We start from the raw sequence: 22,551 nt of genomic DNA on the forward strand, positions 1-22,551 counted from the left end.
AATTGCATAAGAATTGTTTTAGGAAGAATGTTTACTGCATGCCTAATTCCTGTTCTGGGAGACGTGAAATTGTGAGTTTTGTGCTTGCAGATATTGCAGTAGAGTCTTATTTGCTTTCACATACAAACATTCATTACTCTGTCTCCCAGCAATTTTACAAGAAACATGAAAAGTTTGTTTGCTCTACTCTTGCAGCTTTCCTAATACTGTATTTTTAATGGTACTGTGTACCTTTGCTGGCACTCTCAGTGCTTTCAGGGCTGTGCTTTGAAGTGTACTCTGCTTTCAGTCCTCACTGGGACTGCCTCTGCAAAATTTGGGTTAAAGATGAAACCTTATAAAGCTGTATTTTTAAAATCTCTTCAGTAGTGCCCCATCAGAGAGGTGCTGTCCCAGCCAGCAGCCTGGCTGTGGGTTATGCCATGGGCCCCTTTGGAGCACCTTTGCACATCACAGCAAGGGGAGTGAAGGAAGGCTTGTGTCTGGCAAGACTGAAGGCAAAAGTAGCTGTCCCCAAAACAGGATCTTCTGGGAGCTGTAGAAACTCTCCAGCTTTTCAAGGGAACTTACTTGCATTCATGTCAGGAGCTTGGCCAGTACTTCTGGGGATTCTAAGCTGTTCAGCTTTGTTTTGATTTGTACTTGTGCTGGAGATGTGTGTGTCATTTCTGCATGTGCAGCTTTACCTGGATCACTGCTTCTCTGCTGAGGAGAGCTTACAAATATTTAGGAAGGAATTGCCTATTCATTCCAATTTGTAATTATGTGAAATTACCATACTCAGTTTTTGCCTCCCAGTTCTTTCCCAGTGTAGCATGAATGGACTGCACAGATGTTTCTCCTGTGGTTGTTCTGCAGTTCTGGCTGGCTGGTTGTTTAATAAATGTTGTTCCTGGTGATATTCTTATATTTTTATGTAACTTCTTCAACATGGGTAGCTGTTTCTGGACACAAAAGACATGGCCTTCCTGGCTCCCCTTTGAAAGGGGAAAGGGAGATCCCTCAGCAGTAACTGCTCTGAGCTTTGCCCAGGACTTTTGCCAGGGTAGCCTAGGAAGGCAAGAGGTGAGTAGAGGCAAACTGAGATTTCTGTGCTCATCAGTACTGATGCTGAATAGTGTTGCAAACAGCTGCTGGCATTTTTTTCTCTACCCTCCACTGTTTTTGACAACCTTATGTCCCATGTTTTATAAATGACATGTTCCTGTGTTATTTTTTAATGCATTTTGATTGACAAAACCAAAAATTGTCCATGCTTCTGTAACAGTCAGCTCAAAGGGTAAGACCTTGCATCTTAAGAAGAAAACAGTTTGTCAGACATCATCCTCCCCCTCCTTTCCCTCTTCTACTGGTGTCTCTTTCACTTAAAAATACGAGAAGAAGTTTAATTATAGCACAATAACTTCCCTAGCATTGCGTGCTGGCACTACTGGTGCTGTCCTTTGCTCATATGCCTCCCTTCTGCCTACTCAGCTTTTAGCATTTTGCCCTACAGGTGGCCAGAGTCAGAAACAGACTTACTGAGTCATGGAAGAAATGCTCGTTAGAATTAGCATGAAAAGAAATAGATATTGCCTCAGATATTCCTTTTTTATTTTGTCTTTTCCTTTTTTCTTCTATGTTGTATTTCTTTGTTCTTTAATGCTACACAAGCCATCCTTTGCAACTCTCAGCTTCGTGTGAAGAATGTGGTTCTTCCTTTGCAGAACCACAACAGGAACATAATTTCAGACTTGTTTGTGTTCAGCAAAGACACAACATTATCTTTGTTTTCTTGAAGAAGATGCAATTTGCTGTGTAATTGCAGGGTAGAGCATTTCTTAGAATGAAACAGTAATGATAATTTCTGTGTGAAAGGTTAATTAAGCCAAGAAAACCAGTGAAAAGCTGTAGCAAAGAATTATGCAATGAGAGATAAAATTCGGCTGCTGGTTTGAAATTGGGTATCTCAAGCTCAGCACAAATGTGCCTGAGGTTGTTGTAGTGCCAGTGTGCTAAGGCTGTGGAAGTCCTGCAGTCTGGGCTGTACAGGACTCCAGAATATTTCTGCTGGAGATAATCAACCATTGGCCATGGATATGATGGTTCCACTTGTTTTTTGTAAATTGAAATCTCAATTTTTAAGTTGTGACTCTTCAAGGTCACATTTATGTACCTAATTTTAAACAGGTAAGAATATCTGTTTTCTTCAGTGGAGCCTTTACAACAGAGAAGTCTTAGTAGGTAACTTGGCAGGACTGGAGGTTCAATGTATTTTATTTCTGGTAGTGAAACTTTCTAATAGTTTTTATTTTTTAATTTCAGCTTGAATGAAGCTGAGAATGTAAGAAATCCTATTTAGTATTGGAATCCCACAGCCTCTGTATTTGTAAATTACTTTGGAGAACATACAGTGTATCCAGACAGTATATCCTAATGTGATGGGCTGCAGTAGGTTAGACAAAGAAACCATTCCAAATTTGAGCTGCCTGTGTTTGTTTGGAAGGTTTGTGTCCCTCTGGTGAGTCAAGGAGAGCTGACTTTTGGTGAGGCTATCCAAAAGCCAGTGGTGGAATTCATATTCAGATCTTGTCTGAAAATCAGCAGATTTCTCCACTGTTCTTTCTTGCTCTGCGTGGTCATGCTCTACCTACAAACACTGCAGCAGCATCAAAAAGATTGTGGGTTTTTTTCTATTTTTCTCGTGGTGGGAGTTTTTCTTCTACCGAGTTTTCACAGAGATACATTGGAGCAAAACACCAAGTGAAAACAGTACACTGACAACAGTGTGATGAGCTTAAAAACATTTAGTGTCCTTTTCTGTTCCAATCAATATCTTTTCTATATATTGTAAAAATACTGGATTTGGAGTAGGAAATTCAGTGCATTTGATGATTAAGCTGCATTTCATGTATTGTTCCAGTTGGTATGTTTGCTGTACTGCTGCATGATCTAAATGAACAGCTGTCATGTGTAGGTAACATGCAAAATAACCTCTTAAGTAAGTAATGTCCCAGTGATTGGTTACAAGCTTCTGTGAAGCTAATTTAAGACACGTAATTTATAGCAGAATGTTATACTTCTTTAATAATTTAAGTTAGAAGTTCAAGAACAATTAATTTAAGCAGAGAAAATTGAACTCCTGCCTCATTTATAGATCTTCTTGCTCTATTAATACATTATCAGGTGGCACAATCAGTAATCTCATTGACATAATTACCATGAAGGCTGCCATTCTGCAAACCAGACTGTGTTTCCCACAAAGAAAATACCTGGGTAATTTTGCAATTATGAAATCATGGGACGTAGCTATTTTGTGAGTACAAACATGATTGAATTAATATTTTCTTTGTAAAATTAAATAGCCTTCTCCCTTGGCATCTGAGTTACAAGGGAGAATACCCAGGAGATATGAGGTCTGGGCTAACTAATTTTTCACATGTGCAATCACTTAAGTAGCCTATTCATCAGGGAAGGGGAATATTTGTTTGGCTCCCTTGATTTCATGAGAACCAGTATATGATGTAGTGTTTTATGTATCTGTACAAACACAAACGGGCATATTTACCTAGTGGAATATTAAAGTTTTCCTTAAAATTAAATACAGTTTTCTGTATTTAATACATGAATTGTAGCTGCCATAGGTTTCAGCCCTCTGGTGTAAATAATGCATGAATACAGCGTGTGTATGTTTGTGTTACAAATAGCAATGGACAATAATTCCAGCAGACTTTAATGGATACTCCAGTTAGCAGGTACTGATGTACTGCTTTCTTTTGCAGCTCCGGAAAGCCATTATAGATCACATCTCAGACTCCTTCTTAGACACCACTGTTCCTCTCCTAGTTCTCATTGAAGCTGCTAAAAATGGAAGAGAGAAAGAAATAAAGGAATATGCTGCTATATTTCGAGAACATACCAGCAGGCTTGTGGAGGTATGTTTGATGGAATTGCACTTGTTTGGAATATATGGTGTAAGTGCCTTGCCACTGAACACTCCCTTTGCTGGCAGATATCAAAAAATGTTTAAGGCTGGCATTTCAGGAAAGAATAAATAAGTGGCCTTGGGTAATAGTAAATGTACTCCATTTTCTTATAATGATATGTAGTAAGACAGAGTGCTTTGTCCTTGCGTAGCATTTCATTGCACAGAAATTAGATGGTGTGGAATTGTAATTTGAGAAATCAGTGTAAGCCTTTCCACCAAGGTGTTCAGTGGGAATTTGACTAAATGTGTGTTTCTGGGAGTATTAGCTCACAGTGTTCAGGATCCTGCTGCCCAAAGTACAGGAGGCACTGTGTTAGTGCCAGTCGTTTGCCAGCTTTCTCCCTTGGAAAGTCTGTGACCTGTGATCTGCTGAAGGGGAAATGGGGCTCTGACCCAGCTTAGAGGCAGGAGCTCGCTGCCACAATCATTGAATATTCTGGGTTGGAAAGGACCCCCAGGAATCACCGAGCCCAGCTCCTGCCTGCGTGCTAAATGAATCCCCTGCATACGTTGGAGACTCAGCATTCATTTCTGAAGGATCTACTTCCTTATTGCTTAGAAATGATACTTCTTCAGCACTAAGAGATTTGCAGATACAACTGGGAGGAGATTTTCGTTTGTTGGACAATCAGTCCTGCAAATGTGACTAAATGTACACTGACCTAAACTCATTTGAACTGGAGCTTGGAACACTGCTGGAATACTAAAGTCAAAAATTCAGAGCAACATCATCTCAAGTGCCTGGAAGGAATGCATTAGTAATTTTTGTGGGGTTTTTTAGCTTTTGGTGCTTTCGTGTGCAGTAATGCAAAGATGGGAAAAAATCAATGAATTCACTCTGCAGCTGAAAATTTACTTAGGAAAACTATTTGGCTCAGAATTAATAATTAATCTTGTGTGACCTAGAGATAGTGAAAGAAGAATAGGTAAAGAGCTAAAGTAAAAATAGTGTATTGCATTTACGTTTCTCTTCATGGCCACGTGATTACAGAATAAGTTGTTATTTTTGACTTACAAGAGTATCTGATTTTGACTATGCTGCTAAATCAAATGACAGCTGAAACACAAACTCAAAGTTGCAGGCTTTTCCAATTTTTAATACTGAAGCTAAACCAACCTGAAGTGACTTTATTTTCAGAAAGAACAGGTGATCACTGATGACCAAATAACTTGTTCAGCTGGAATACCCAAATCATGATTCATTTTAGAAGACCTAAGCGTAAAATCCAGTATTCGTTTTCTTTCATGGGTTTGAATTTGTGTCCCAAATGCAAGAGCTAGCTGGCCATGAGTGTGGGTGTGTGATTAGAGAGACTGATGGCTGCACAGATTCACTGCCTGGAAAATCCACAGCCTGATCTTGCTGCATGTGTGAATACCCAGGGTGTGTGTACGTATTTATATTTATGCTGTGACTCAGTGTGCTGCCTACAGTGAAGAAAACTTACTTCTAAAGAGAGACCTTACACAGTGCCACCTCCTATTGTTGAATTAGTTGTTCCAAATGTCACTTTACTGGGGATTATATTGTGGGCTGCTATTCAAATTAACTTCAATTTTACTTTATGTTATCTTCTGGATATCTTAGTAGATATCCAGTGTCTAGGATATCTACTATCCAGTTCTAGTAGTAGAACTAAGTATCTTACTTAAAAGTTGCTCACATTGGTTTAATGCCCTTACCAGTATCTCTAAGCAAGAGCTTGATTGATGGCTTTTTGATAAACTGTATTTATCATCTGCTAAATTCTCCAGCAAATTAATTGGGTGGTAGTTGTACTTCATGCATCAACTGTGAGCCTATCTGAGGTAAAACAGAACAAAAATGAAAAAAACCTATCAGCTAAGCAAGTGGCCACAAAAGGGCTTTGTGGAGATAAACAGATTGATCTCATTTTTAAGAAAAATGCAGTAATTCTGACAGCATCACGTAACTGAGAGAAATCTGGCAGTTCTTTTGGGGAATTGAAGCGGTCCAGCTGGATAAAGATTGTCCTTCTGGGATGTCCCGGCCGGCTGTCCAGCACCGCTAGCAGTACGGGGGCACTATCCCGATCTCCGTGGTTCAGGACAGCACCTAAGGCAAACGCTCTGTGCCATGACAGCAGTGTTACCTTGTGGCAGGACGTGGCTTGGCTTATGGCTACAGTCAGCAGAAATCAGAGAGCGCTCTCCAGCTGTGGTGAATCCAGGTTTATTGGGCCCCAGGGAAACCAACAACCAAAGAGAGCGAGGGGGAGGCTGCAACAACTTCTAAGGAGGGAGGGACACAGGGGAGGAGTCAGTCCTTGGACCAATAGGGTTTCAGAGGGGAGTGGGATACAAAAGATTGACTTAGGGAGAACACCAATGGGGATAACCTGAGGGTGGGGCCCCGGCCCCTGAGCCAATCACTCGACGCTCTAGCTGGAAGTTTCTAGAGAGTTCTAGGGAGAAGGGTGGGAGCGCCAAGTGACGGACAGGGCACTGGGGAAGGGTTTGAGAAAGGGTACATTGATCTCCAAGGCAACTGGGGAGGAGTTGGGATAACTGGCAGCATAAAGGAGGGAAGGGAGAACCAGGGCAGAGACATTGCATGATAGGGGAAACAGAACAGTCCAACTTATACAGACACAACACAACAGGGAATGTGTAATACCAATTAAATTCATGTAAATGTAATAACTTTTAAATACATTAGAGCACCTACTATAGCAGTTCCAACTTGGAAGCATATTTGGATTTTAGTGGCCACTACAGTGGCCTAAACTATGTTAAGCTGAGAACATATGTATTTTTAAATTGATATAGTGGAGCACTGCAGTCTTGCTTTCTCAAGGCAAATAGTATAGATAGAGTTGGATCTGAGTAGTTGTGGTTTTCAGAAGCATGTATACCTAAACATGCACATACTTCAGAGCTGAGACTGGCCAAGGTGCTTGGAGCTTGGTTCCCAGCTGGACACAGAGCCATGGGTAATGCACGTGCTGGAGAAGCCAGGTCTGGCTAAGAGTGCTCCCCAAAGCAGGGAGCCTGATGCTGCCAGAAGGGCAGGACTGATCAAGAGGAGATGAGTTGATTTGGATCCTTGCTATTTCTATTATCCCTTTATTTAAATCAGAAACGATGCTTCTTGGTGAAAATTGTAATGTATAAACATCACTTGTGCCCTTTGGGACAGGTGCCCAGGCTTCAGCCAGGGAAGTGTTCCATAGCCTGGTGCTCTCTGCTCTCTGTAAGATTTGGAGTTGGATGACAGGTGAATTCAAGACCCAATCCAGTACAAAATTCCCATAACTTTGGAGGAAATTGCCAAGCATTATTGTATTTTATTAGGGGGTTCTTAAATGAGAGGTATGAGCTGCACGTTTGCAGGGGAGGCCTCACATTCTATCCTTGCTTGTTTATTTCCTGCACTGGTACAAGAGCCAACAAACAAATTCCCTTACAACTTGGATGTTCTGGAAGACAACTCCAAAAGCCAGTCAGTTGTGCTATTGCAGAAATGGGCTTCATCTCTGCTACTGAAAATAAATTTAAGTATTGAAATATCAGATCTTGGGTGGCATGTACCTGGCTATGGAATACTAAGAGACAATAGATGTAGTTGAAACATTTAAAAAGCTAAACAACTAAGAAAAATGTTGCAAAAAAGGCATAGAACAGTAACTGTACCAGAGAAGGCTGGTGGTGAGGGAGATGAGACATCAGGCTTTTGAAATACAACTATGAGAGCAGTTTTACCATCTAGGTGTAGTTGTGACATCCAAGGAGCTGGGTGGCTTGTGGGCACCAGCTGACAGAGCAAAGGCCAGTGATGCAGACAAGACTGTGCATATTGTTAAATACACAATACTTTGTTTAGCAGATTAAAAAAGGTGCTTTTTTTTTTGTCAGGTACAAGTAGCCTTTGTGGGGCATGCCCAACACAGCGGAGCTGTTGCAAGCTTTGAGAGGTGGAAACCAGCTCAGATGCTGGCAATCCCTAGGTTTTGTCTAGGGGAACAAAAGCTGAGGAAAAAACCTATTTGCATTCTCAGTGTGCTTCGTTTCTGCCTGTAAAGCACTCCAGGTGTGGGTCTGAGCCCACTGTAAACCTCTGACATCTCAGCATCCTGTGCTAAAGACTTTCATACCCTGACTACCCCCACATATGATCTTTTCTTTTGCTGTCTATGAATTCTGGTATCAGAAGGGAAAATGAACACCAGTCCCTTTTTTTCCTTCTCCATGCCACTTATTCTTTCATTTTTTATTGTTTTCAAAGTATTTCTGGTCTTTTAAAAATGTCCTTATTTGGAAGCCACAAAAAGATCCACTTGCTCCTTTCCCTATACCTTTTTCAGCACCTTTCTGCCCATGAGGTGGAAGGGCAGAACTGTGCCTGCTAATCAATAGAGTCAAGATCTTTTATAGAATCACAGGAACTGTTGATTATTTCCTCACAAAATTACTCACTTTTGATCTCTCTAGACTGAATTTCATCACTGCTACCGTTTAGTCATCTAGTACCATTGCTTCCTTTTGCAAATCTTCATTAGTTATTTTATTTACTGCTTCAAATAACTTGTTAAAATATGTGTAAACAAAATATGTAAAAAGTTAATGCAGATACCACAGAAATTGCTGGCTCACAGCTTTCTGCCAATTTCCTGCTGATTTGTTCCTGGGGCTGAAACAAGTGATGCTAATCTGTCTGAATCACCTGGGCATTTGCTGGTTATTCAGCCACCCTAATTCTTGGAGGAGTCTGGCATCCACATGCCTGGATCTCATACACAGTACAATCAGTAGTCCAGATCTTTCGTTCTTCCATTGCTTTCATGTATGAAAACAGGGGTGTCCGTTCCTGTTTATTTTAACATTGCTCTTCTAAAAGATATTTATAGCATAAGGAAGATTGACGACTATTTCCTTTTCATTTAAAAAAGGTAACTTCTTGCACTCAAAGATACATGCTATGAAATTACCTGTGTAATGAAAAGTTTAATTCTCTCCAAATTAGGGAAAAAGTGTTTTTAAAAAAATGTAGGTTTTCCTGAATCCAGTCATGAGCTCAACTTCAGTGAGTCTCCTCTTACAAAAAGCAGCATCTCAGCTCTATCCTGTCAGGCAGTGTTCCAGCTGAACATGTTCCACACATTTGTCAGGCTTCAGAGCAGTTGTTCAGCTGGACTGATGATGTTAGTGTTGCACCAAAGTTGAATTTGATAATAGTAATTTGAAAGTGAAGGCAGAACAACATGTCAAAAGAGAGGATATTGCATTCTCAAAATAATCAGTGAGCAATAATTTGAATCAGCACAGTGGTATTGCTTACTCTCATATATCCTTTGTTAATGTTGTTCTGTGGCTCAGTTTTAAATATTCTGTTGTGGCCATATTGATTAAACCATCAGTGTTTAATTTTCCTGTCACAATATTTCACTTGATTGCAGGAATTTATGAAATAAGTTTCTGAATCTGGACCACAAAGACCTGTGTATCTGTGTCACCAGCTCTCCAGTCACATGAGAATGGATTTTATTATTGCAGCCAGCCAGTCCAGTGGTGATAGTAACAAAATTATTTTGATGTCACAGTGTCACATCTAATACCCACACTGGGGACAAGGACAGCACACAGCCGATATCCCTGTAGCAAAGGAAGGAGTTTCATGGACCCCTGTTGGGTGGGGGGTCAAAAGCCCAGTTACCTCTGCTCTGCTCCTTGAGCCCGCCCAGCTGCGAGCAGTGAGGTGTCTGCAGCTTGGGGAGAAAGGGAAGGAGTGGGCTGAGATTCCTTCTGTCAGCCCAGGGGCTGCTTTTCTGGAGCCAGCTGGGTTTCTTATTTATAGCAAAGTTAACTGCCCTGTACGAGCCAGCTTGTACAGCAACATCACACGACTAGGCTGTAAGTCCATTTTAAAATAAAACAAGCCATTGATATTTGTGTTATTTCCAGTTTAAGTGTTTCCTTCTGTGCTCAGTTTAAATCCTGTACTAATAATATGGGCCTGTACTCCCCACCCACCAGTGTCACTCCTCTCAGTGCTTTGCTTGTTTTGTCTGCTTTCAAAGTTAACAAATTCAAGCAGGTATTCTGAGATTTTATTGTGTTGGGCTTTTCTCAATTTAAAACCTTATTTACCCCATTGACTGTTAACTCAAGATAAAGATTTTCTGAAGATTTCTCGTGATTACATAAAGTGCCTGTTTCTTCGATGACTAAGTGATTAGTTTAGTATGGATGCCTAATTTTAGACAACAGAAGTGAGGTAAGATGATTTGAACCTAGAGAGCTGACTGTTGGTCTGTTTTGAGACAGGCATTATGTTGCATTTTCTTACACTTTGTATGGCAGTTTTAATCAGGCATATCCTCTATGAGGGCAGTTTTTAAATCTGTTTTTGAAAGATAAGGATGCTTGAAGAGTAGATTATGAAATGTTTTGTATGTAAACACAATAGACTGAGTTGGATATTATAAAAACAAAAGTTCATCTTCTCACAAAGGTTAATCCAACAGTGAATTTGGTATGGAAATTAGAAGGACTGCTTAAAATATCAAGAGAGATTTTCTGTGGTTTCTGTTTTAATCTGAGAAGGAAGAATTCTCTAACAGAAGCAAGATGTCTTGAGAAAGAAGATACTTTTCCCCCTCTCTGAATAGGAAATGTTAATTGAGCTAAGCTAAATTGCTGCTACACTGGCTCACTGCTCATACTGTCATTTAAGAAACAAACAGTATCCTCATAGGCCAGTGACCTTTGTAAATTAGCCTTAGCAGTGAGATCTCCTACAAATCTCCCTTCTGAATTAGCATTTGGAAGTTAGGGCCTTCCTTCAAAAATTGATTTATAACATAGCAAAGTAATACAATTCAGAAGCATGGATATAAATTCAGTGAGGTACAAAACATCAGTGAGATGGAAAGACTGAACACCATACCAGCTCTGGGGTGATAATATTTCCAGACACAGTAGTAACTAAATATCTTCTTTCTTGTGTTCTTAGGTTTTCTCTGCTGAGTTTATTAACTGCTCTGTGCTCATGGCCTGGAGGTTCCACCTGCTGTCAAAAGGTGCACAGGCTTGGGGTGTCAGCCACACTTCCCACGAGCATCAGCTGGGGCTTTGTGGCCAGCACTAGTGTTGGAAAACTCAGGCAGTGGCAAAGGATTTGAGATACCATGGTTAACATCTTTGCACTGCCATAGCTGCACAATCATTGCACACACCAGAGTGTCTCAGTTCTGAATGTGAATAGGGTATTCAGGTATGTGGAGGAAGCAGAATAGTCCTAGTTACACAGTAAAAAAACCCAAAACCACATTAAACTGCCCACTTGGGCCATGATATTGGACACTTCCCACATATGAAACAAACACTCAGCTGCTGAAGTATTTTGGTGAGCACCAAGGGTCACATTAAACATTCTTCTGAGGGAGGTTATTTTAGGCTGCAGTGCCTTACATTCCTCATCTACTGCATCAAATACTTCTAAGTCTGAATATTGATTATGTTATATTGAAAAAACATCCTAGAATATATTGCAGGATGAAAAAATATTTGGGTAAAGAGTCTCTCTGTAGTCTAAGTCTTTGTTTGTGAGCCTTGGCTAAAGAAAAATTCTTCAAAGATTTGGGATATTTTAGAAAAGACTTGTTATTAATGGGAATTCCATACTAAAATGCAGCAAATTTGAAAAAATATTTCAAAATACCAAGATTTAGTACTTTCTGATTTGACACATTTAGGTTTTGCTTTGAAATACCTTTTAGTTTTAAATATTGCAATTAAATTACAAGTCTAGTTGAAATATTTGATTTTATGGAAACATTTTCAAAGAGTCTTCTGGGACATTTCAAAATTATCTCTGAATATACACACCATTTTGAATTATGAAAATTAAGGCAAAATAATAATGAAAAGCTTTAAGGGACCCAGGTGTTCTTTCTAGCCCCCTTTAAGACAGAGCTGTTTTTAGTGACCTGGAGTGTTTTGGCCTCTGGTTCAATTCTACCAAAGACAAAAGCAAATTCTGCTGTTGAGATAACAAGTATATAACAGTGAACAAAAACTAGGTAACAAGAAGACTGAAATGTCACATCTACAGGAGGAGAAAAGCAAGCCCTGTGTAAGTGGCAATTTCTTGTTTGGGGAAGCTGACAGACTGTTCTCCTGAGCTGATCCATCATGGAGATGTAATGCGTTCTGAGAGGAGGAGTGATAGGCTGGCTGAACTTGAGATTAAAAAAGGAATTTGATGGGAGCAGGGAAGAATGCTCTGATTATCTTTTCTTTTGGCACAGATGCAGATCTCCCACTGTGGTGTTTAAAGGTCAGCCATACCAGGCAGAGGCAGAGAGATTTAATAGAAGTGGAGGCGATGATGAAGTGAACTTTGTGTTCTTCGTCCCTTCTCTCAGCACATGAATATACCTTTGTCTCTGTCCCTTGATCTAATAATACTGACTTCAGATCTGCTGATACATAAATGTGACACTTTAGCCTGTGGCCTCATTCTTGCCAGTGTGTTTTTCAGTTTTGCCTGTATTGCAATATGACAGGGCTGGCTGCTGGGACTACAAACAAGGGGCAGTAACAAGCAGCACACATATTTAAGTGCATCAGGGTTGTGATGTGTTGATACAGAGCAGCAGAGGCATGCTCAAAAAACAAGTTTGCAAGTTAGTGCAAAGATTTCCAGTGCAGAAAATGCACATCTATTGAAGGTGAATTCTTCTTAAGAGAGCATTTTAAAAATAAATTAAAAGCTGTAAAGGAGAAAAACCCTTGAGTTATAAAAATGCATATTGTTTCTATTTCTATAAGGAAATGGAAGTTTTATATATACATAGATTAAAAATTATTTTTTGTTTAATGCTATTAGAATTACAATGCCATTTTGGCAAACAATATGGAAGAACTTACATGTGGTACAATGAAACGTTTTCAGCATTTGCAGTTCATTTCCAGAATGTTTGCAAAATGAGGACAGTGGAAATAATAGTAAGTATCTGGTAACCAAAAGTAACATTAACAATTAATTAATAAGCATGCTCAAGAAAAGGCTTCCTTTCTCCTAAAAGGCAAAACACAGCCCCTGGCTCTTGAACTAAAGCTGTCTATGGCTGCTTCTTGTGGAAATCAGCTCTGCCAGAAGTCACTGTTAACATGGAATCTGCAAAAACTAACAGGTTGTAAATCATTTTCTATGCAAACAGCAAATATTTAAGTACAGTGGGAAGACTCTCACACTTCAGTCTGTTTTATTGGCATTCATCTAAGAAATGATAGGTCTTTTTTACCACCATGTCTGATTTTGTATGTAATTTGCTACATCTTTCTATGTCAAATTTTAAATATAGTGACCCAGAAAATTGGGTTGAGAACAACTTTCCATAGGTGTGGAAGATGCAACAAAAACATCCTAAACAAATAATTTCCCTTTTGTTCTTTCCTAAGTGTACAACTTTCAAGCCGCCTGTGACAGCTGTTACTTTTACCTCTGAACATCCAGTACTTAAGGACTGCATTCTTTTACCTTATTCAGCTTTTACTTGGAGCTAAGGTCCATGGAATAAAACTGCTTGAACTCTGAAAACCAACAATTCCCCCTGATTTGATATCCAATATGCACTTGCATAGTTTCCTGTCAGATAGCAGCTTAACCTAAAATGGATTTAACAGTCCTTTAATTTTGCCTTATATATCAAAGTACTGCATGTACAAAGTCCTGTCAATTGGGAGACTCTGATTTCTTTCTACCACCTTCAAAGACAATTGGGAATTGAGTATTCTCAGCACTATTCCTATTTCTATCAGTTTTAATCCCAGACTGGCAAACACAAAATAAAAATAACATTTTAGTCCTTCATTGCCCCTTTTTTTAAAACTGATTTTACTGAGCTATTGAAAAACAAAACTACTTCTGACAATGGCAGCACGTCAAAACTGCATGTGCAGAGGTCAAACTGACAGATTACTGGAACATCTTTATTAACTTTCAGAATATCAGAAGAGAGAAGACTCTTTTATCATTCTCCTTTGGAGTATAATCAGAAGACAAGAAGCATGAATCCTATTAAGTGGAAGTTTTTAGTTTCAGGCTGTTCAGTGCTAAGGGTTTTCATCCCCAGATGTAAGATCCAAGTCAAGGGCTTGTCATTTTTTTGCTGTTGCTTTTGCTCTCACTATTCTTCTTTAACCCTTACTATACTTTGAGTGGTATGATCATATATGTCAAAATAGCATTGAAGACTGCAAGCTGTAGAATATATCCTTGTGTATATTTTGTGGTACACTTTGTGTGTTAGTCATGTACAGAAGTGTGCACAGCAGCTGTCCTGAGGATACAGGGTCCCTTGGCACAATGGGATCTGCAGGTACAGAACTCCAGTGTGGCTTTCTGCTTCAGAGAGCATCAAACTGTGGAGTAGTTAGCATATGGAGGTGTGGATGCAGAACAGTGGTCAGCATTTTGGGAATAAAATGTATCTGTCAGCAGATTAGGATGTCATTTTTCAAATAAGATAAGCTCTTTTAAGCGTGATCAATATTTAAAAATGGGAAGTGAATTTTCATTACATGACCATTCTAATTAACCCTCCTCTCTAATCACACATTCTTTCTTTCTTTTTTTTTTCCTCTCAGTAAGCTAATGCTCTGTTTTTGAGACAAAACCACCTAATTTTAGTTTGCTGATTTCTGTGCATGCTGAGTTTGTGTGATTGGGAATTCCCATTTGGGCTGCCCTTGTTGCTGTGGGATTTTCCCTTTCAGGAGAGCCCCTGTGCTGCCTCAGGCAGGGTCCAGGTAGCAGCTTGCTGGGGACATGTGGGCAGGGCAGGTTCCTTTCTTGTCCCTTCTTCATTGTTCACTTAAATCTAAAGAGCTCAGGGAACCCATTTGAGTGACCTGACTGCTGTCACTGCTAATTTTAGCAAGCCTGTGATTAGCAATATTAATCTAACCACAAAATTAAAAAAAAAAAAGGCACTATCTCATTTTACTTAGAGATACTTTTTTTTTCTGCAGCTGTGTAAAAATCCAACTTTTGATGTCTGAAACACAAATGCAGTGCCAATGAGCCCAAGAGTCATGTGTAAACCCCAGCTTTCCCATTTCAGTGAGTTTGCAGAGTCCCTCAGCAAACTGAGCTGCTTGGCAGGAGGGTGTGAGGGCCCTGGGGGCAGCCTACAAACCCTCTGCTGCCAGGCCTTGCTCCAGTTGGGTGGCTGTTTGCAGAGAGCCTGCAACAGGTAAAGGTGCTTTACCTAAAGGTGGTAATGGATTTGAGGGAGAGGGCTGTGTGGAATTACTTCTAAAATTAAAGGCAGCACAGGAATGATGCACAAATTCTTTAAATGCAAAACAATGTATTATGTTCTAGTAGAAGCAGTCTGGCCATAGTAATTGAGAGGTGGTAGGCAGGTGGAAGGAGGCCTTTAAAGATGGGTAACTTGTTCCTGGATGTTTTGGAGCTGGTAGATGGATGCTTAATGGAAAGCTAATGTGGTCAAGACAGTGAATTAAGAAAAGTAATTCGATAAAGTTTGGTTAAAGTCAGGCATGTGCTTCCAAGTGTATGTAAGCTTTAAGACTTTGAACCTTGCTGTTTAGGGCCTCACAGAGTTCTAGCATTTTGCAGCAAGTCCTGAATTAATAATGCAAGTGTTTTTGTACCTCTGTATAATTAATCAAATAAGATTCAACTTTCCTATTACTGATTGAACTTCAGGTGATAAATGGTGACATTTTCATTAATCCTCTTAATCACAGCCTTTATTGCATAAGTGTGAAGCAAAGGAACAAAAGATAAACAACCCAAAGATTTATCAGAGTTTCTGTGTCTGAGGGGTGTATTTCAGCAGCTGGCAATGCCAGGCACCTCGTTCAGTGTGCTGGGAGTTACAGGAGCTCCAGGGGAAGTGGAGTCCCTAGCAGGACCCCATCTGTGGTGATACTGTACAGAGAGCTGCACAAGTGTATTGGCACTGACTTCTTGCCTCTTATTACTGCAGAAACCGGATTTAGAAGTTCCTCAGAGTATTAGAAATTGTGATAATTGTGATTCCATTATATCCCCAGAAGTCTCATCATTTTGATACATTGATCTGTAATGAGCCAGTCAGCTGTAACAGAATAATTCCAAAGGTGCCAAAAAAAGCACTCATCATCTAAATATTAACATCATTTTACTAAAGCTTGTGCTTCTCAAATACCAAACAAGTCTCTCTGTTATTTGTTGGGGTTTGCTGGTTTGTTTTTATTTTTTCCCCTTGGAGTATGAATGCTGTGACAGTTGTTAAAGGAGGAGATTTACTCTACATAGTTTTAAACTGAAAGAGGGTAGGTTTAGTTTAAGTAGGGGGAAGACATTCTTCCCTGTGGGGCTGGTGATGCACTGGCACAGGTTGTCCAGAGAAGTTGCCCCATCCTGGAAGTGCTCAAGACCAGGCTGCACAGGGCTTGGAGCAAGCTTGTAGATGTGAGGTGTCCCTGCCCAGGGCAGGGGGCGATCATCCCTTTCAACCCAAAGCATTCTATGATTTATGAGTATTTTCCTGTTGATTGGGCCACAACTTTGCTTGCTTAATCACTGCTCTAGGAGTCTTTCTGGTTATTTTACCACTGGCAAATGGCTTTTGAACCAGTATTTTTCTGCCAGTGCCTGGGTGATACTTTTTATAAGACTGTACTTTATAACATGCATTTTTAGATATATTGAAATGACTGATAAATATCTTTGTTCTGAAATGCAGTTTGTACACAATAACTAGAGGAGCTATGTCATATCTTGTATTTGAGACAAGAAAGCAAAAAGTAGGGCAAATTCCTTTGTAACACAGGAGTAACAGCATAAATGAAATTAAAAAAAAAAGAATGGCTGGGGGCAGAAAAAGTAAGATAATTATCAGAAAACACTGTGGGAAGCCATGGACTAGAATTTCTGATTACAAGGAAGGCAAATGATCATTGTTTATCAGGGAAGTTGGATATGTTTTTGTTTATGACAGCTTGGCTGAGACAAAAGGAATATCCTGCTAGGTATTTCCCTTTGGTTGTCTTCTTCTTCTGCTGAAGTTTTTAAAAAGAATCTGAACATCAAACTTGAGCAGTGTGCAATAATGTCTGTGTAGTCACTGCCAAGGAATCACATGGCTTACATTTAAACATCATTGTAATAAATTCCTTTTTCATAACTGTTAGCCTAGTATTCAAAACACTGAGTTCATGACAAATTTCTAAAAGCTTCTGAAAAGCGCAGGCTAGTCCTGCTAGGTGTAAGGAACCTCCTTGCTAGGCTCAGCAGGACAGTCATGTTTCCCTATTGGAGCTGTCCTCAGTCACTATCACAGTTGAGGCAGTGGGGGGACAGAGGACAGTAGTAGCCATATCCCAAGAACTTTTGTGATGGGAAGTTCAGATCAGTATATTCTGAGATTTAGCTTAATTATCCAGAAGTCATTTGTAGATTTAAATTCTAGACTTCCTTGCACAGAGGTTTATTTCCTTTGAAATGTGACTGCTGCAAGTCTTTGTATTGCTGTTGGACAGGTGTCTGCTGTGCCTGAGGATCGTTTCTCATCAGGGCATCGCTTTGCAGTCAACAACAGTCAATTCATTTGCCTCTTTTCAAGGCCAGTGTACTGTAAACAAGATAGAATCTCTTAGGAGTTTTTCAGTGAACTTAGTATGATCACATTTCAGCAGTTTGAATTCTGTGCACACGCTTTGGGTGAGCCCACACTGATGCTGCAAACCGCACTGCAATCTGAGGTGTGCAATCTGGACAATTTTCTAAATGAGTATGGGCTGCAGCTTATGAACAGTTTTAAATGTTTTCTTTGTGATCAGTTTCACATTTCCTAGATCAGAGATCACACGGCAAAAATTAGTCAAGGGTTTCTTATAAAATGTTTATGAACCTTTATTAACAGAAACAGAGACTTCCACTGCCACAGAAACATTTTACGTTAGTACAGTGTTTGTTCCTTATAAACTACAGGAGCTGTGAGCTTATGTCCAGCTCCACTGGCAATTGGAATTGGCTGTCTATACAGGGCTTTCATGGCACCATTTACAAAGAGGAGAATAAAAAACTAATAAACCTGAGAGAATCACTGATTCATTTAAGGGATTAAGGAAGGGTGAAAATGAATGAGAGGACTAATTACATTTTTACAAGATATTTGAAACGTAGGCTATAGTGAATGCACAGGAACGTACTGTAATGCAGTAATGAAGTAATGTGATGCATAAGAATGCACTGTGTGTGCCTCTGGCTGGGCACGGGCAGGTGGTGGCTCCTGTGGCTCCTCACGGTGCTGGGGGCAGAGCTGTGTGAGATGGGACCCTGAAACACACCCCCACAGCCCTACACCCCCACAGCGCTGTGTGAGATGGGACCCTGACACACCCACACACACCCACACCCACACCCAGAGCTGTGTGAGATGGGACCCTGACACACACACACCCACACCCACACCCACCCCCCCCCCCCCCCCCCACACACACACACCCACACAGAGCTGTGTGAGATGGGACCCTGACACGCACATACACCCACACACAGGGCTGTGTGAGATGGGACCCTGAAACACACACACACCCACCCACACACACCCACACACAGAGCTGTGTGAGATGGGACCCTGACACACACCCCCACAGCCCTACACCCCCACAGGGCTGTGTGAGATGGGACCCTGACACGCACACACACCCACACACAGGGCTTTGTGAGATGGGACCCTGAAACACACACACACCCACACCCACACACAGAGCTGTGTGAGATGGGACCCTGACACACCCACCCACCCACACACCCACACAGAGCTGTGTGAGATGGGACCCTGACACACCCACCCACCCACACACCCACCCACACCCACACAGAGCTGTGTGAGATGGGACCCTGACGCACCCACACACACCCACACCCAGAGCTGTGTGAGATGGGACCCTGACACACCCACACCCACACACACAGAGCTGTGTGAGATGGGACCCTGACACACCCACACCCACACACCCACACAGAGCTGTGTGAGATGGGACCCTGACACACCCACCCACCCACACACCCACCCACACCCACACAGAGCTGTGTGAGATGGGACCCTGACGCACCCACACACACCCACACCCAGAGCTGTGTGAGATGGGACCCTGACACACCCACACACACACACACAGAGCTGTGTGAGATGGGACCCTGACACACCCACCCACCCACCCACACACACACACACACACACACACACACACCCACACACACACAGAGCTGTGTGAGATGGGACCCTGACACACCCACACCCACACACACACACAGAGCTGTGTGAGATGGGACCCTTACACACCCACACACACCCACACCCACACCCACACACAGAGCTGTGTGAGATGGGACCCTGACACACCCACACACACACACAGAGCTGTGTGAGATGGGACCCTGACACACCCACACCCACACACACAGAGCTGTGTGAGATGGGACCCTGACACACCCACCCACCCACCCACACACACACACACACACACACACACACCCACACACACACAGAGCTGTGTGAGATGGGACCCTGACACACCCACACCCACACACACACACAGAGCTGTGTGAGATGGGACCCTTACACACCCACACACACCCACACCCACACCCACACACAGAGCTGTGTGAGATGGGACCCTGACACACCCACACACACACACAGAGCTGTGTGAGATGGGACCCTTACACACCCACACACACACACCTACTCCCCTCAGTGCAGTAGGGCCCTATTTGCAGCTGCTCCGGCCGCGCCCACCCCGCGCACTCCGGGGAGCTTTGGAGCGGGCAGCGAGTGCTGCCGCGGGCGGCTTTGGCTGCCCGTCCCCACTTGGAGCTTTTACCGTGAGTGCTGCAGGCGCCTTTCGGTGAGCTGGCGGTGGAATCCCGGTGGAATCCCGTGCCGCTGCCGTTCCGCCCTTCTGGCCATTGGAATTCCACCTTTTGGCCGCTGGAGCCCCGCCGCGCTGGCCGCTGGCGCTGAGGGGAAGCGGCACGGGCAGGGCGGGGGCGCCTAAAACCACCCATAGCCCTGAGTTTTCTGCTTTATCGACTACTTCGAGTTGTTCTTTCTCTTTTGAAACTGGGGAGCTTTGCTGGCCTTGCTGCTTTAAAGACTAACTTCGTGCAGCATAAGTTCTAAAACAGCAATCTGTGTTATAAATAAGAAGCTTGACTAGGCCAATAGTCAAGCAGCAATCAATTTATTAATTCATATGGTAAAGTTTGAGCAATACAGCGCTGGGTACAGTGGGGGAAGTTTTCCCTCCAACTGCACACTGATAGTTGAGGCTTACAGGTATTTATAGGGGTACTCATCAGCTTTCTCAGCAGTTTCTATTCCAATTTTTACTCATCAGCAGTTTCTATTCCAAATTTTTATGTCACAATTCTATACACTGTTGTGATTTAGTTTTTCTCAGGATGTACATCCCAAAAGAAGTATCCCCTGGTGGTGGTCCAGTTTCTGAAAGAAGGAAGGAGTATTTCATCTGGTGAAGTCCAGTTTCCAGATGTGGGTCCAACTTTTAATTGCAGAGACTATAAATCTCATAACAGTGATGTCCAGCTTCCCTTGGTTGAACCTATCAGTCCTTGAGTTGATGTTCATCTTCCTTTCTCAAGCTGCTTTTCACTGTTTTGTTAAGGCGTGAGATAAGCATGTTTCCTTTTTATATATTCTAAAGCTATAGTTTCGAAAGATCCTTACTACAAGCAATATTCTAAAATTATACTTCAAAAGGTTATTATTGCAAAACTCTTTAAGGCTTACAAGCAGAAAGTTCCTGTCAAAAAGCAACATCCTTAAAGCTTTCATTCAAATGCTCCTAAATCAACTTAAGACTTATAAAGGTTAATTGCAAACAAAGGATAGGTTCAGAGGCCTTCTTCCATGCTTTACTTTCCTCAGTTATTATCAGAATTCATCTTTATAAGTGTCCCATGGTTGGTTTCCACACATACCACAATCACAAATACACACATTTCCTGTATGTACCTGACACCAAACACAGCTTTGTATTTCACACCTGTGAGGCAACAACAGCAGACAATATGTTTGGAGGTTTTTCTCTCTTACAAGATTTTCAGTGTCAGTTCTTGGGGACAGAATGGCCCTGGTTGAGGGGAAGGGGTGCGGCTCAGCAGTGCTGAGGGACGGACAGACAGCCTGCTCTGGGCTGCTGTTTGGGTCACTGCTGGGCCTTAGCTGTTACTCGTTGTCCTTGAGTTTGAAGCTGTCTGGGATGGATTGTTACACTAATCCTCTGCTTGTCCCTTTTTCAAGTCCTGTTGAGTGGAAGCAGGACAACAATACGCTAAAGTTCTTCTCCAAAGTTTGGAGGGAGCCACTTGGGTTGGAGAGAGATTTCAAGAGTACTGCAAGAGAGAATTCACTTCTGGGAAGCTTTGGAAGTGGGATTGGTTTTCGTTCTGAAAAGCCACTGCTTTAAAGTAATTCTTAAAACACACATGATGTGTTCTTGTGTGAAGTGGGAGGGCTTGCTGGTTCTATACTACATAAGCTGCCCTAGGCTCTGACTTGCTTTCTTAAATAAATTTCTTCTTTTAAACTAGGAGATGGACTTGTACTTGCTCTGGGAAGGCTTTCAGAGTGCTGGGTTACAGATATTGCCACTGGCAGAATATTGAAAGCTGGATGACCTTTACTTTTTTTATTTTTCCTTTTTTTGTGAAATATTTGACTAACAAGTAATAAGAAAACATATAAGGATATATCCATGTGTATGTTCGAATCTTGCCTGTGCTTTATAGACAAAAAAGACGTGAAATTTTGAGTACCCTATTGACAGTTTATTCTGTGTGTTGTATTTTTCTCTTTATTGCTGAAGTGCAGGAAATTGAGGGTTTCATGCAGTTTTGAGAACTGTTTGATCCATCCTGATCCTTACTGAGTTCCACTGGTGATAGATTTTGATCAAATCTTGCTACTGCCAGACAGTTAGGGGCAGTTAATTAATTTGTTTATCAGCACTTGTATGTACCTCATTCCTTCAAGAGCTGTGTATTCTAGCAGGGAGTTGTGATTCTGGCAGGGAGTAATCCTTCTCCTGGTTGTTGTAAGGAATTGGCCAGTTGTGCATGGGTGGTGTCCTCTTGCTGCATGGGTAACTGCTCTCTGATTTGCCATGTTTTGAGGCTGAGATAAGGAAAAGGAGAGGGTTATGTGATTACAGAATTGGAGTAGCCACTTTATCCTTTTGAAAACCCTACTTTCTTCTGGTTTAATATACAGCATGCTTCTGGAAAGCCCCTGTGGCTAACACTCCAGTAAATGGTGCTGAGGGGGAGTATCATCACATAGTTCAGCTTTAGAGCTTTCACTTGCTGTTATGTTCAGCCTGTGGAAGGAGCTTTCTTCAGGGATCAGGGGCCACTTCACAGTCACTGCAGTGGATTGAGGCTGGTGCTGGTGCAGATGGGACATTGTTTGGAGAGACTGTTAGTGAGACACAGGTCACAGCTACAGGCACTATCTGTTTTACTGGAGTCTTTGGCTAGCTTGCCAGAGCTTGACTGTAATACAAATACAGTA

General features: G+C 41.7%; 1 protein-coding gene across 5 annotated transcripts in view; it reads left to right on the plus strand.

Moving 5' to 3' along the window:
• CTNNA3 (catenin alpha 3) overlaps positions 1-22,551 on the plus strand; it is a 440,676-nt gene that overhangs the window by 252,014 nt on the left and 166,111 nt on the right. For all 5 annotated transcript variants that reach the window (XR_013183524.1, XM_077183545.1, XM_054637288.2 and 2 more), the window contains one exon: positions 3,762-3,914. Coding sequence is in view for 4 of the 5 variants with exons in the window: in XM_077183545.1 (XP_077039660.1) it covers positions 3,762-3,914 (153 nt within the window). In the remaining variant the exon portion in view is untranslated. The remainder of the gene's footprint in view (positions 1-3,761; positions 3,915-22,551) is intronic.

Source organism: Agelaius phoeniceus, chromosome 9, assembly GCF_051311805.1.
Source record: "Agelaius phoeniceus isolate bAgePho1 chromosome 9, bAgePho1.hap1, whole genome shotgun sequence".
Classification (NCBI taxonomy): domain Eukaryota; kingdom Metazoa; phylum Chordata; class Aves; order Passeriformes; family Icteridae; genus Agelaius; species Agelaius phoeniceus.